The 15,122-nt window shown below is 45.2% G+C and overlaps 1 protein-coding gene across 4 annotated transcripts in view; it reads right to left on the reverse strand.

Moving 5' to 3' along the window:
* ZMIZ1 (zinc finger MIZ-type containing 1) overlaps window positions 1–15,122 on the reverse strand; it is a 565,771-nt gene that overhangs the window by 68,638 nt on the left and 482,011 nt on the right. For all 4 annotated transcript variants that reach the window (XM_060241000.1, XM_060241003.1, XM_060241002.1 and 1 more), the window contains one exon: window positions 8,916–9,114. In XM_060241000.1, coding sequence (XP_060096983.1) covers window positions 8,916–9,114 — 199 coding nt within the window. The remainder of the gene's footprint in view (window positions 1–8,915; window positions 9,115–15,122) is intronic.

The following is a 15,122-nucleotide window of genomic DNA, read 5'->3' on the forward strand; positions in this document are numbered from 1 at the left end:
ATCCACCAACACATCATAGTTTCAGAGAGTTGATCAACGAATGTTGATTTGCAGGACATCCGCTGGATTTGAGTCCTGTAAACACCTTAGAGACCCACAAGATCTTTGGGATAGAAGCTTTCCAGGATCAAAGCTCTCTTGAAAGCTTATCCTCTGCATTTATTTTTTTTATTGCATTTCTTCACATTTCTATCCCGCCCTCCCCAAATAGGCTCAGGGTGGGTCACATAAAAAAAAAAAACAAATTATATATTTGTAAAACAACTAACTAAACATAAAACTGAACAAACCAATTTACTAATTGAAATCCGCTAATTTAAAAATTCAGATGGTGACCATTTCAAAAACCTAATTCCTGGCTACAGTAGTCATAGGTAGTCTCTAAACGACTACTGGATTTGAATAATAGTTTGTTGGACAGATCCAGGCAGGCAGCCGCGTTGGTCCGAAGCAATAGAACAAAGTTGGAGTCCAGTCGCACCTTTAAGACCAACAAAGTTTTATTCAGGATATAAGCTTCCCTGATGAAGTGTGCATTTAGCACATGAAAGCCTACATCCTGAACGAAACTTTGTTGGTCTTTAAGGTGCTACTGAACATATGAACATCTGAAGCTGCCTTCTACTGAATCAGACCCTGGGTCCATCAAAGTCAGTATTGTCTACTCAGACTGGCAGCGGCTCCAGGATCTCAAGCTGAGGTTTTTCACACCTATTTGCCTGGACCCTTTTTAGTTGGGAGATGCCGGGGATTGAACCTGGGACCTTCTGCTTACCAAACGGATGCTCTACCTCTGAGCCACGATCCCTCCCATACATATGAACATCTGAAGCTGCCTTCTACTGAATCACACATTGGGTCCATCAAAGTCAGTACTGTCCACTCAGACTGGCAGCTCCAGGATCTCAAGCTGAGACCCTTTTTAGTTGCCTGGACCCTTTTCAGTTGGGAGATGCCGGGGATTGAACCTGGGACCTTCTGCTTACCAAGCAGATGCTCTACCATTGAGCCACTATCCCGCCTACTGGACTCCAACTTTGTTGGACAGCCTTCCCTTCAGACATCATCCTAAAGTGGAATTTAATCAGACCACTGATTACAAACTGAGGTTTACTGGGCTATCCAAATGGAGTCAGTTTTCAAAAATCCTTTATATTTATTTATAAAGCATCACTAATGCTTTATAGTAACAAAAGCCAAATCATGTACCCGCTCGAAGGAGCTTCCAATATAAAAACAGTCTAAATTTGCACACAAGGATATGCAAGGAAACACTAATGCAACTTGGGAAAAAATAAAATTAATTTTGGGCGTGAATTTCAGTAAAAAAAATAAATCTATGGAGCTAGAAGGTACTTCACACTCTTTCCAATAGTGTCCTTTCTATGCTCCAAACTGCTACCCGGCGCTTATGCCTGTGAGAGTCCAAATGTCTGTGTACCCAGGGTTTGAAACCCAGAGAGGGAGTGATTTAGGGGACATAAATATTGGATGGGGAAAGGGTTAAGCACCTTCCACTGCTACTTCTCTACTCGTAACCCTGCCTGAAACTACTTTTCATATACAAAAAAAATGTAGAGGTTTATTAAGAACATAAGAGAAGCCATGTTGGATCAGGCCAACGGCCCATCCAGTCCAACACTCGGTGTCACACAGTGGCAAAAAATAAATTATATATACACACACACTGTGGCTAATAGCCACTGATGGACCTCTGCTCCATATTTTTATCTAAACCCCTCTTGAAAGTGGCTATACTTGTGGCCACCACCACCTCCTGTGGCAGTGAATTCCACATGTTAATCACCCTTTGGGTGAAGAAGTACTTCCTTTTATCCGTTTTAACCTGTCTGCTCAGCAATTTCATCGAATGCCCACAAGTTCTTGTATTGTGAGAAAGGGAGAAAAGTACTTCTTTCTCTACTTTCTCCATCCCATGCATTATCTTGTAAACCTCTATCATGTCACCCCGCAATCGACGTTTCTCCAAGCTAAAGAGTCCCAAGCATTTCAACCTTTCTTCGTAGGGAAAGTGCTCCAGCCCTTTAATCATTCTAGTTGCCCTTTTCTGGACTTTCTCCAATGCTATAATATCCTTTTTGAGGTGCGGCGGCCAGAACTGCACCCAGTACTCCAAATGAGACCGCACCATCGATTTATACAGGGGCATTATGATACTGGCTGATTTGTTTTCAATTCCCTTCCTAATAATTCGTAGCATGGCGTTGGCCTTTTTTATTGCAAACGCACACTGTCTTGACATTTTCAGTGAGTTCTCTACCACGACCCCAAGATCTCTCTCTTGGTCAGTCTCTGCCAGTTCACACCCCATCAACTTGTATTTGTAGCTGGGATTCTTGGCCCCAATGTGCATTACTTTGCACTTGGCCACATTGAACCGCATCTGCCACGTTGACGCCCACTCACCCAGCCTCAACAGATCCCTTAGGAGTTCCTCACAATCCTCTCTGGTTCTCACCACCCTGAACAATTTAGTGTCATCCGCAAACTTGGCCACTTCACTGCTCACTCCCAACTTTAAATCATTTATGAACAAGTAAAGAGCATGGGACCCAGTACCGAGCCCTGTGGCACCCCACTGCTTACCGTCCACTGCGAAGACTGCCCATTTAATACATTTATTAAATGTATGTGTGCATGGGCTTCATAGTTAGCCCCTTAGGCATCTAGTTTTCCAGTTCCCAATCTCAGGTCCTGTTCTTGAAGCTTCATCGTTCAGTTTGCATTTCTCTTTAGAAAAAGTCCCGAGAGAGCCCTTGTACTTAGTTCAAAGGAATATTTGTAACTAGGTAACTTGTTAAAGGCCCAGTATTATTACGGAGCAAATGGGTTGCAAATGCATACTTCTGATTCACAGAAAAGAAGTGGAAAGATCATTTACCGTAACGATTCCCAGACTGTGTTTTGGGCTCAGCCAAGAGCTGCTGAACGCCAGAAGCCACCCTGCCAAGCCAGACCGCGAAGGGGACCAAGGGTAGGAACACATTTCCTTTCCTGTTCCAGAGTTAGAACCGGGAGGGAGGAGATTCCTCCTGGGAGCTGTTGATTTATGTCCTCATATATAAACCCATTTCCCTAGAAATATGTTGTCCTTGTTTATGAAGTCTAAATTACATTGGGAGTAATCTCTCTAAAATCAGAAGCAGGTCTATTGCTAGGAGCAAGGCCGGGTGAATGTGCCACGAAGATATTGTACAGAAGCCAAACAAGGTTCTCCCCAGCTTGCTCTAGGGTGGAAAGACGACAAAGTACAAACTGATTGCTTGATGAGAGACCATAATTTCACACAAAATGGGCTCAAGCTGCAGACTGACCTCTTTGAACTGCAAATCTGCTTGCAGAGAGCAGACAGCGGGAACTTGTAAAGAGAGATTTATTGACTAACTGGTAAGATAAATATGTGCATCCGTGTGAGTGTTCACAAAACACACACATACACACACAGAGGGTAAGCAGATGCTGCTGTTTCCCTTTTTCTCATGCGTATCTATAAAGAAAGCAGAATTTATTCCAGAAGCTGTGTGCAATTAGCAGTTACGGTCCACAGGTCCCGGCAGGGGTTTCCCTACTTTTGGGGGCTTTCGTTCACCACCGGCTGGCCAGCAGGGGAAATCCCACACATAAGCAGTGACATCGTTGTTCAAGGTCCCCAATGCAATGATGTCACTTCTGGGTGACATCACTGCACCAGAGACTTCATGCAATGATGCTCTGGTTTTGGGGCAAACTCTACAGTTTTGAAGCCAATAAAGCCATAGTTTTGCCCCAAAACCAGAGTATCGTCTCTGACACAATGATGTCTCTTCTGGGTAACATTATTGCATTGAGGATGTCTCATGTGCATCCCCCGCCCACCCTCGGAACGCTCCCCAAATCCCTCCGCTGTGACGAAGAAGGGCCCTGGCTGCCCTATGAACAGTCCTGAGAGGAAGTCTTGCCAGGACACAAAAATGGCATTTTCATAGAAGGGAAAAGCTTTCAAGTATTTCTGCAGCCACCTGAAACTGACCTAAACCACCACGGAGAGGGCAAAGGACAGTGCAGTTTTGAACAAAGTTACATCTCTCTGCTTAGGATTGCATTGACAGTTAGCTAAAGCTGGTGTCGCAGCAAGGCTAAGAGGGAGCGAGGAAGACCCTGGCCTCAATTAGGACTTCACTGGAAATCAGGCAAGTTTTAGGTCCATAATAGGGGGATTAGAATACTGGTCTACCTTGCAGGGCTCTTGTGGACCATGGAGTGTTTTGGATGTGTTACAGCTCACCGTGGTTGGTTTGGACATAACCTTGTTTTCCCGCTGTATGAAAGAGCCTTGAAGGAACTTTAGGATCAGACAGAAGATCCCTGCTCCCTTTTCTTTCCCACTCCACAGTGACTTCTGCTGGTTTGCCACTATTTCCAAATAAGCTAGATGGCCATCTGACAGCGATGAAGGTCCTGTGAATTTAGGGGGAGATGTTTGTGAGTTTCCTGCATTGTGCAGGGGGTTGGACTAGATGACCCTTGGAGGTACCTTCCAACTCTAGGATTCTAAGCAAAAGTGTCCTCCAAAGTGGGGACCACCCCAGTGTTTGGAACCTTGGGCTGGCAGCAAACAAAGGTTAGCCGTGGAAGTGGAAGCAATGCATCTCCTCAGGAGACAAGCTGAAGGGTGAAAAGAAAGCAGGGGTCACATGACCAAGCCTGAAGACCCTTCAGTTCTCGTTCATAGGCAACAAACTGCAGTTTGCCAGGATTGAATCTTTGCTCATAAATGGTCATTACCATCTTCATGTCTGAATCAAGCCTACAAAAACTGCCCAGAAGCCCAGTAAGGCTCACCCAAAAGATCATAGAATCACAGAGTTGGGAGGGACCTCCAGGGTCATCTAGTCCAACCCCCTGCATTTCCACAATGCAGGAAACTTACAAATACCTACCCCTAAATCCACAGGATCTTCATTGCTGTCAGATGGCTATCCAGCCTCAATTTAAAAACCTCCAAGGAAGGAGAGCCTACCAAGGAAGGAGAGCCATTGGCCTGATCTAACATGGCTTCTCTTATGTTCTTATGTTCTTACCTCCCGAGGAAGCCTGTTCCACTGAGGAATCGCTCTAACGGTCAGGAAGTTCTTCTTAATGTTCAGCCAGAAACTCTTTTGATTTAATTTCAACCCATTGGTTCTGGTCCTACCTTCTGGGGCCACAGAAAACAATTCCACACCATCCTCTAGATGACAGCCCTTCAAGTACTTGAAGATGGTGAGCCTATCACCTCTCAGCCGCCTCCTCTCCAGGCTAAACATCCTCAGCTCCTTCAACCTTTCCTCATAGGACTTAGTCTCCAGACCCCTCCCCATCTTCGTCGCCCTCCTCTGGACCTGTTCCAGCTGTCTATATCCTTTTTAAAATGTGGTGCCCAAAACTGAACACAAGGTGAGGTCTTACCAGAGCAAAGCGATACCATCAGATCACGTGATCTGGACTCTAGACTTCTGTTGATACAGCCCAATATTGCATTTGCCTTTTTAGCCACCGCATCACACTGTTGACTCATGTTCAGCATATGATCCACTAAGACCCCTAGATCCTTTTCGCACAGACTACTGCTAAGACAAGTCTCTCCTATAACTATGCATGGGATTTTTCCCACCGAAATGCAGCACTTTACACTTATCCCTGTTAAAATTCATTGTATTGGTTTAAGGCCAGTTTTCCAGCCTGTGTTGTTGTGCCTTGCCTGCCCCTCAAAGGGCCTATGTCAGAATCCACAGGTCTTCTGCCATGCTCTGAATTATAATTGCTTCTGCATTTATTTCAATGTAATTGTCTTTCACCATGTTTTGCTGAGTGACTGCCTTTCCCCCCACCCCCCTTTCCCGCTCTCCTGTTCCCCCCCCCGTACTCAACTGCATGGGAATTGTATAATGTCCTGGAGATTAGAGATGTAACATGAAAGCATTCCCAAGTGAATTGCCCTGGGCCTGGGAACACTCTGGTGCTAACGACTCCTCGGCATACTATCCTGGGAGGAAACAGAGCAGTGGCCTTCAAGGTAACATCCCGTACCCTTTGAACTATGTTGTTTAGCCCATCGAATAACTGCTTTTTGGTCCTTTATGTTAGAATGGCTAGTGGGGTGGGGAGAGGGAATAATGGGGCTATTTTAGAGTTGTATTGTATTGATACTTTTCATTCCTAGCAATGCCTTTGTGTGGCAAGAAGGTGTGTACTTGCAACATCTCCGTAATAAATCTTCACCTATCTAAACCCAGGAGACGTCTACCTGAGTGTTTCTGGCAAACCTTAACAGTCTACCACTCTCTGCCATTGTTCTCACAATCCCTGGAAGTAGCTGGAGATCTCAGAATATGGAGGGGAAGCACCACCTTCCTCCTCTGCTGTTCTTGCAAGCTCTCAGAATGGCTGGAAGTCACCGGATATGGAGGGGACAGGGTTCAATCACTCCTCCTCTCTTCTGGGTTGTGTCTGGTATAGCCTCCAGAGCCCAGTTTGTCTTCTTCCCCAGCCTCCCCGACTGCTCCCTTTTATCCTCCCATCTCCCCATCTTCTGCGCTCTGCCCTTGTTGCTCTCTCATGAGCCTGCATCCACCTGTCCTGCGCGACAGAGCAGCAGGAGGTCCTGAAGCTCAGAGAGGCCACCTTGTCATGAGGAGTCAGGTCATTTGCTTGAGACTTCCATAGTGTGACAATGCATCTTGCAAGTTGCTGTGGTTTTTAACCAACTACTGTTTTTACTGTGATGTGGTGCTTAGGGTTTTCATTCTGTCCATTGCCTTGGACACCTTGAGGCAAAAAAAGCAATGAATCCCTTTCACAAACCAACCATGTGGGGGTTTTGTGCCTGTCTCGGGAGGCCTCCGTCTCCATCTGAGTGATATTTCCCCCCCCCCTGCCCACTTCCACTTTTCCTGTCTGGGCACAGGAGCCAGCCAGGGCCCCCCTTGGAGGAGCCTCTTTCCTCCAAATCTTGCAAGATCTCCTGAGATGATTTGACCCTGGTGTGAGGAAAAAAGCCCCCTACTTCTCATACATATGGACATCGTGATCACCAGTATGGTTGCCAGGGTGCCTGGAGTTTTGACTCTCACCCATCTGCTCTAAGAAGTGGACTTTGCTTACAGTTTCTAAGGCTTATGTGGATACTATAAGCCTCAGCTTTGCAGCAGCATTCTACAAATGAGCTGCCGGCTACTCCTTGTGTGCCCAGTCTTGGCCACTGCAGTGGCAGTAGCCACACCACCATGAACTGTACAGGCAAGCAGTTTCTAGCCTGTTTTCCATGAACCAAGGGCTAACACCACTCGTAGCCATCTTCCTGCCAGACTGGACTTCATTCCTTCATAGTGGAAGGCTCACGTACACACCCTGTGTCACCCTTGGCTCGCAAGCAACCCATCTGCCCCATGAATGGATTAACAGCTCAACTAATGTTCCTGATTGCCGGGCAATACCCTAAACAATAACTCCTGCCCAGAAGATGATGAGAAAAGAGGAAGAACATCTCCTGTCACAACTAAGTCTTTTGTCCACACCGGGGATACCTAGGTCAATATTTGATTCCCTATTGTCACCTTCCCAGATAAGCCCGCTTAATCCCAAGTACCTAGCCATTTCCATACTGACACCCTTGGAGCCGCCCCAGGCCTTCTTGCAACTTGGAAATTTCCAGGTTCACAGGACTAAGGTGAAGTTCACTGGTTAAAGCTGACACCCAATTGGATGTCACCAAAGGACTCACCATTGGCTGTGCTAATGACCAGCCTTCATGGTCATCACAGAGCCTCCCATCTCTCCTCCCCGTCACCTCCCACCCCCTAAGGGGCCGAAGGGAGCCTATTTAACCTCTGACCCAACTCCACTCATGTGTGCATCTAACAGTATCCCAGGTCCGCTGTCTAGATCCATCCCCAATTCTGGCCACAGTTTTGGGTCCATTTCCCCTGTCCTCTTATGTCGCCATTGGAACCTTCCTCGAAGACTACGATGGTAAATATTACCCTGTCTGTTTACCCTTATATGTTCCCCTATCAATCTATCTGTGTTTCTTTGGCCTGTGTGAATGTGTGATTGTATTGTATTTTTATCTTGTGTGGAAGAACTATTATTCTAAATAAATTACAATTGGTTTTTATTAAATTAGAGTCCTTTTTATTGAGCATTTTACCCTCTGGATGGTTGAGCCTGGTATAAATTGGTAAAAAGATTCCTAGTGAGCCAGGTGCCCACCTAACTAATTCCCCAACCTCGTTTTGAGGGCATTTTGGCTAACACTGGCTGGCCCAGCGAATGGCCCAGTACTTCAGAGGATTTCCCCGCCATCTTCTGGAGATGAGATAGTTCCATGGGGAACAGACTTGAGTCCTGGCATGGGTACACAGTCTAGAGTTCTTCATTCAGGCATCTCCCTTCCAGTGTGGGGTTCTCTGGCCCTTGCCAAATGGGTGGAGCTCTATCACCCATCTGATAGAACAAGGACCCCCAATGTGGTGCCCATGGACCTCCTGGGTAGCCCACCAACAACTTTTTGGTGCCCAAATGTTTTTAGGAAGTAGGTTTTTTGATGGGAGACCTGCTGGCTTTCCTGCATCTCTGTTGAAAAACATTTCAAAGACAACCAACATATTGGGGGATTTTCAAAGTCCAGCTTTCCAGACAAGAAACAAAACCTAATATTCTCTAGGAAGCAGACTTATTAAAAAGACTAACCTACTTTACTTTTAAAATGAAATCAAAGAACTGTAAACTTGCTTTTTCTTCCCCTAGTAACGACCAATCGCTTCTCATCTAGGCGGGGTCTTCCGGAAATAGGCTAGTTCTGTAGTCACCACATCACAAAGCAACATAATATAGAAAGGAGATGAGACCTGAGAGGGGGAGAGCGATTCTCTTACCGGTCCATACTGGTTCATTTCCTTGTTCTGCGTTTCTTGAAGGGCTGCGACGGTCGCCGTGGCTGTGGCAGTGGCAGTAGCTGCTGCAGCTGCAACGGCTGCTGCAGCAGCGGCAGCCGCTGGCTGAGTAAAATCAGCAGGCGGCCTGGTGTGGGGTGGGATCCCCATTCCTGCAGGGTTATTAGGGCCTCCTGGGTAGCTAAGAGGTAAGACAGAAGAGTAAAGTTAAACACCACTGGTGCAGTTCAGGGCGATAACTGCCAGCATGGAGAATGAAGACGCAGAGAACGGAAGTCAGAGATTAGACAATTAGCAACAATTTGAGAAAGGGGACTTTTTACCAATACATCATCCAGGAGCCACCAAAAACTACCAACAACCAGGGATGCATTTGCAGACTAGGATCCATTGCAGGATTTTCATGGATGGAGGATAGCGGTGGTGGTAATTTCATCAAAATCCCCTCCTACCCCAGACCTGTTTGTGTGTGTGTGTGTGTTGTTCTCTGTTCTCCAGAATTCTTTTGAAATACAAGTGGGCTCTAGCAAAATCCATCGAACACCCTATTATCCAAGGTGAAGGGTCTATGGAGAAAGAGACTTCTTCGGTGGGCAGTAGCCTGTGAAGGTGCTCTCGTTTATTGATAGACCGGTACTTTAGCCGAAGCCATTTCTTGAGAGTAATGAAACTGATACATTGATACAATACTTTTAAGGCATACTTCAAAGGGATTCCAAGGGAGGGGGCCGCGGGGAAGCGTTCACACCTAAACTATCAGACTGTCTACTTTCCCAGGACGTTTATCAGAACTTTGTCCTTGCTTTCGCCAGATGTCTCATCCTCCCTCCGGAGGATATATGGGAAGGCGATGATTACTTTGTTCCCTTCACACTACTCTAAATTAACATCCATAAAGCCGGGAAAGGAAAAGGGAAAGAATAACAACAAATAGACTTGGATCCTCCATGACAATTCACAGATCGGATTTAGGCAGGACCCTAAAACAATCAATTGACAATATATTCAACCATGCTTGACATACTGCCCCCCCACCCCACCCTAAGGTCAACCCCGGGGTTTGTTTGGGAATGCTCGATGAAATTTATTAACCAACTCTGGAGCCAATACAATTCTGCATCAACATCCATGACCTTAGTCAGAACTGACCAAGGTAACCAGGGGTGCGCAAGCCCCAGCACACAAGCTGCACAGTAGCACAACAGACCACTTTGCGCAGCATATGGGACTGTTTCTCCACCTAAGCAGCTGGCAGCGCGGGGGAAAGCAAAAGGCATCCTCTATACAATTTGAACCCCTCCATCTATTATGCACTGCCTCCCATCCTCATGGGCTAGCCCCAACTCATCAGATCTGGGAGGTCAAACAGGGTTGTGCCCTGGTTAGTACTTGGATGGGAGACTACCAAGGAAGTGTGGGGTTGCTACATGGAGGCAGGCTATGGCAAACCACTTCTGAATGTCTCTTGCCTTGGAAACCTTTATGGAGCTGTAATGTCAGCTGTGACTTGGCGGCATTTTGCAGCAACACTGTCATACTGGCTTAAACAAAGACTTGGGTTTCCTCACTCACTACAGTTTCTAATACCACTACAGATCCACTTTTTAGGAACTTTAATCGGCTGCTGCTAAGATGTTTTATCAGATTATAACCTTATATTGATATAATTTAATTTTCTTAAAACTTCAGCATGTGTTTTCCTGATCGGCTGTACTTTATTGCATTGTTTGTTTGTACCCCAAAAGAGGATGGAGTGTAAGCGCTAAGCCCATTTTCAACACAGAGAATTACACTTGAGAAATCTATGACAGGATTCACTCCAAACCTCTCTCTGCCTCAGCTGCTATTGCTTTTCTCTGCTGGTTAGACCTCCCATAAAGTACTGTGTTCAGTTTTGGACTATAGACTATAGACAAGCTGCAACATGTCCAGAGAAGGGCAATGAAGATGGTAAGGGTGTCTGGAGAACAAGTCCTTTGAGGAGGAAGCTGGGTATGTTTAGCCTGGAGAGGAGGCGGCGGAGAGGTTATGATCACCATCTTCAAGTACTTGAAAGGCTGTCATATAGAGGAGGGTGTGGAGTTGTTTTTTGCCCCCAGAAGGTCAGACCAAAACCAACAGGATGACATTAAATCAAAAGAGTTTCTGGATCAACATCAGGAAGAACTTCCTGACAGTTAGAACAGTTCCTCAGTGGAACAGGCTTCCTAATAGGATTTTTAACTGTCCCCAAATATTCTTTACTAAGGCCAGATCAAATGCTTAACCTGTCAAGCATTGTTTATTTCTTTCTGATGGTAGCTATCAAAATATAGAAATGTTACTAACCATGAATGAGACTCAGGCACATCAAAGGAGAGAACTCTTTTGCTTTTACTAACAAATGCAGGAATGTACTCTTTGAAGATAAAACCTCCTGGGACCAATTCCCAGGCCAGCCAGGCTTGGACCCAGGAAGCCTAGCCATAATAGAGATAAGAAAGTTACAGTGTGAAGTTTCACACGTGAATGTAGAATGGTTTAGAGAATGTAGAATTGTTTATAGTAGCTTTTGATGTGCCATCTTTAAGTAGGCATCTCACTGTTATAATGTATCAGTTCCAATACCCAACTCGGCTGAGCCACATGGATTATCAATGAACCAAACTTTGTTTCAAAATCCAAGGACTGGTTATTTTGAAATCTTATGCTTGACATAACCATTTAGGGAGTCAGCAGGCAGATTCCTAGGGATTCCATTTTCTGATTTTGGGACTTTAAATCAGGAAATCTGGACGGTATTTGGCATCTCATTGATTGTAAGAAGAATGAACTCACTTTATTTATTTATTTATTTATTTGGGATTTATATCCCGCCCTTCCCACAAGTGGCTCAGGGCGGCTTCCAGTGATAGATCCAACAAAATTACAGTACGTAAACATATAAAGGGATCAACATATAAAGGGATCAACATATAAAGGGATCACTAGAGATTAATGGATTCCAGGATATATTCAGAAGTGAGGACACATCTCTAAACAAGATGTAGTTACAACTTTTGGTTGATACTTTTTCAAGTGAAACTCTTGCTGTGGCAAAGTTTTTATCTATGGTTTTAAATTACTCCTTAATGGAATATTTTATACTTTACGATTAGCATTTCTGGTTGTTTGGTTATTTTCTGTACTACTGAACTATATTACTCTGTATCATTAGATTGTACTATATCAAATTTGTTTGCTTGTGAGCCACTGGTCTGGGAGCATGAAGTATAGAATAAAGGTTGAGCTTCCTCGTGAGATGGTGAGCTCCCTTCTTTAGTGGTTTTCATACAGAAGCAAGATGGCCATCTGACAGCACTGCGAATTCTGTGAAGGTATTTGTGAGTTTCCTGCATAGTGCAGGGGGTTGGAATAGATGACCCTCAAGATACCTTCCAACTCTATGATTCTCCCCTGCCTATAATTTCCCTCTACAGGAGTTCCCAAAGTCTGATGGTCGCTGCGTTGATCTGCAGTAAAAAAAACTAGATTCGAATCAGAGTAGCACTTGAGAGACCAACATGAATCCCAGGGCAGAAGCTTCCCAGAGTCAGAGCTTCCTTTGATGGTCAGCATCTCATGCCCTGAGGACACTGTCAGTCTCTAAGGCGCTTTTGAACTTGAATCTAAAAATTCCCCAATTGACTCATGAAAGCTCATGTTGAAATAAATGCCATTCAGTTTCAGTTTATTATTGTTATAGCCCATGGCCAGCATAGAACAAAACAAACTAATTTACATAAAATACAGAAAGTGCACGGCCGATGAGAGTATTACAGTGCAATAAACAAGGACTTAAGCAGGAGGTATTTAAGGGGAGAGGGGATCTTATAGCATTCTTGACTGGGGGTGGGAAGGAAGAAAATAAAGAAAGAAGAATGCAAAGCCCTCCAAGTCTTTGCAGGTTCTCAACCACCCAGCTGGGCTTGACTCTATAGTCAACATGTCCAGTCTCTGATAAACGCTAAGGAGTTTTAAATACTTTCAAGGTTTTTAAGCTGCTTTTTTAGCCCTTCTGTGTTTGACTTGATGATTTCTTGTTATTTTTAAGTACTACCGAGGAGTCTTCTTTGCAGTCCAGTCACGGCGATCACCTGGCCAGGCACAGCCAACTAATTTACAATTGGCCTTGAAGACCCGGAGTTAGGGTTGCCAAGCCCAATTCAAGAAACATCTGGAAACTTTGGGGGCGGAGCCAGGAGCAAGGGTGTAACAAGCAGAATTGAACTCCAAGGGAGTTCTGGCCATCACTGACACTGACTCCCATCTGAACAGGGACTCCCATCTGGACTGGAGGAGATCGGGCTGACGTAACTGGCATCTTTGGACACCTAGGTTAAGTGCCTACCTTTTCCACATTGCCTTGATTTGCACTTAAATTGAGCTATTGGCTCAAATTTTAACTTTTAAAATAATAATAATAATAAACTTTTATTTATACCCCGCCCTCCCCGCCTAGGCAGGCTCAGGGCGGCTAACAGGACATGGTAGAAACCATGATACAAATAAACAATAGATAATACAGTTAATAATTTAAAGAATAAAACCAAAAAACAGTAAGACATTAAAATACAGTCAAATGGCATATAAGATGGCTCGGTATTATTGATCTTATCAAGAGTTCTGTCTTAAAAAGCTAGCCAGAAGAGGGCAGTTTTGCAGGCCCTATGGAACTGGTTAAGATCCCGTAGGGCCCGCACCTCTTCCGGCAATTGGTTCCACCATTGGGGGGCCTTTGTAGAGAATGCCTGTTCTCTAGTAGCTTTTAATTTAGTTTCTTTTGGCCTAGGGATTTCAAGAAGATTTTTTGAGCTTGATCACAGTGCTCTCTGGAGAACGTATGGAGAGAGGCGGTCCCTAAGGTAGGCAGGTCCTCGGCCATATAGGGCTTTAAAGGTAATGACCAGCACCTTGTAACGAACCCGGTAAACAATTGGCAGCCAGTGCAGCTCCCACAGCCCAGACTGCACATGTTCCCACCGAGGCAGTCCCAGTAGCAGCCTGGCTGCTGCATTTTGCACTAGCTGCAAAATGCCTTAACTGTTTAATTGTTTTATTTATCTATTGATGTACTGTTGGTTTTAATTGTGTGATATGTTGGAATCCACCCTGAGCCCTTATGGGAAAGGGCGGAATAGAAATCCACTGAAAAAGAAACATTTAAAGGGACAGGCACCTTTTAAAATGCCTTCCTTGCATAGGAAATAATGAAGGATAGGGGCACCTTCTTTTGGGGCTCATAGAATTGGACCCCCTGGTCCAATTGTTTTGAAACTTGGGGGGTATTTTGGGGAGAGGCACTAGATGCTATGCTGAAAATGTGGTGCCTCTACCTCAAAAAACAGCCCCCCCCCAAAGCCCCCGATACCTCCAGATCAATTCCCCATTATACCCTATGAGAATCGATCTCCACATAGAGAATAATGAAGCGCCCAGCAGACATTTCCCTCCCCCGCATTTTTGGCAACTCTGAAGTGAGGGATTGGCCCCTCTACTCACAAGTTGCTGCCAACTTCTTCTAAGTAACACAGACACACCATCCCAAGAGGAAGCCTTTCAATCGGAGACTAAGGCCTCTGGAGGTGAAAAGTCACATGGTGGCTGTGGGGGTGGGACTCCCCCCCCTCCCGTCGGCCAGCTGACTGGGGGTGGGAAGGAACCTGGGAAAGCAGGAGAACCCCCACTGGGACCTGGGGATTGGCAAGCCTACCCGGAGTCTTTCTTTGTTGTTGCTAACTTTCTATGTGGAGCTTTTCCCCGTACAGAGAATTTGGGAACCTCTTCAAGTTGCAAAAGGTTATTCTACTTCTGCTGCTCTTTCCTCTTGGAAAAGGAGTTTTGGAGCAAAGAATATTTTTTGCATGTATCATTCCAACTAATTAGCTCCATCTTCGCTTGAACATTGCTTCACTTTGGCTCCTTTTTTTTGATTTTCTTGCTATCTACGGGGGCGAAAAGGACATACCCATTTGAGGAAAAGGCCACCACTCCCTTGCTTTAGCCATCTACACTGGAGGACTTTTACACATCGATTCCGCTGCAAAATAGATCTGAGTGCTTGGAGGCAGACGTTGAGGGAGATGGGCACCCAAGTCAACAAACTATTGCAGGCAATGAAGAAACTTCACCCAGCTCTTCAGTCCCTAGCAGCAAACAGACTCCTAGTTC

This window comes from Heteronotia binoei, chromosome 6, assembly GCF_032191835.1.
Source record: "Heteronotia binoei isolate CCM8104 ecotype False Entrance Well chromosome 6, APGP_CSIRO_Hbin_v1, whole genome shotgun sequence".
NCBI classification, from domain to species: Eukaryota; Metazoa; Chordata; class Lepidosauria; order Squamata; family Gekkonidae; genus Heteronotia; species Heteronotia binoei.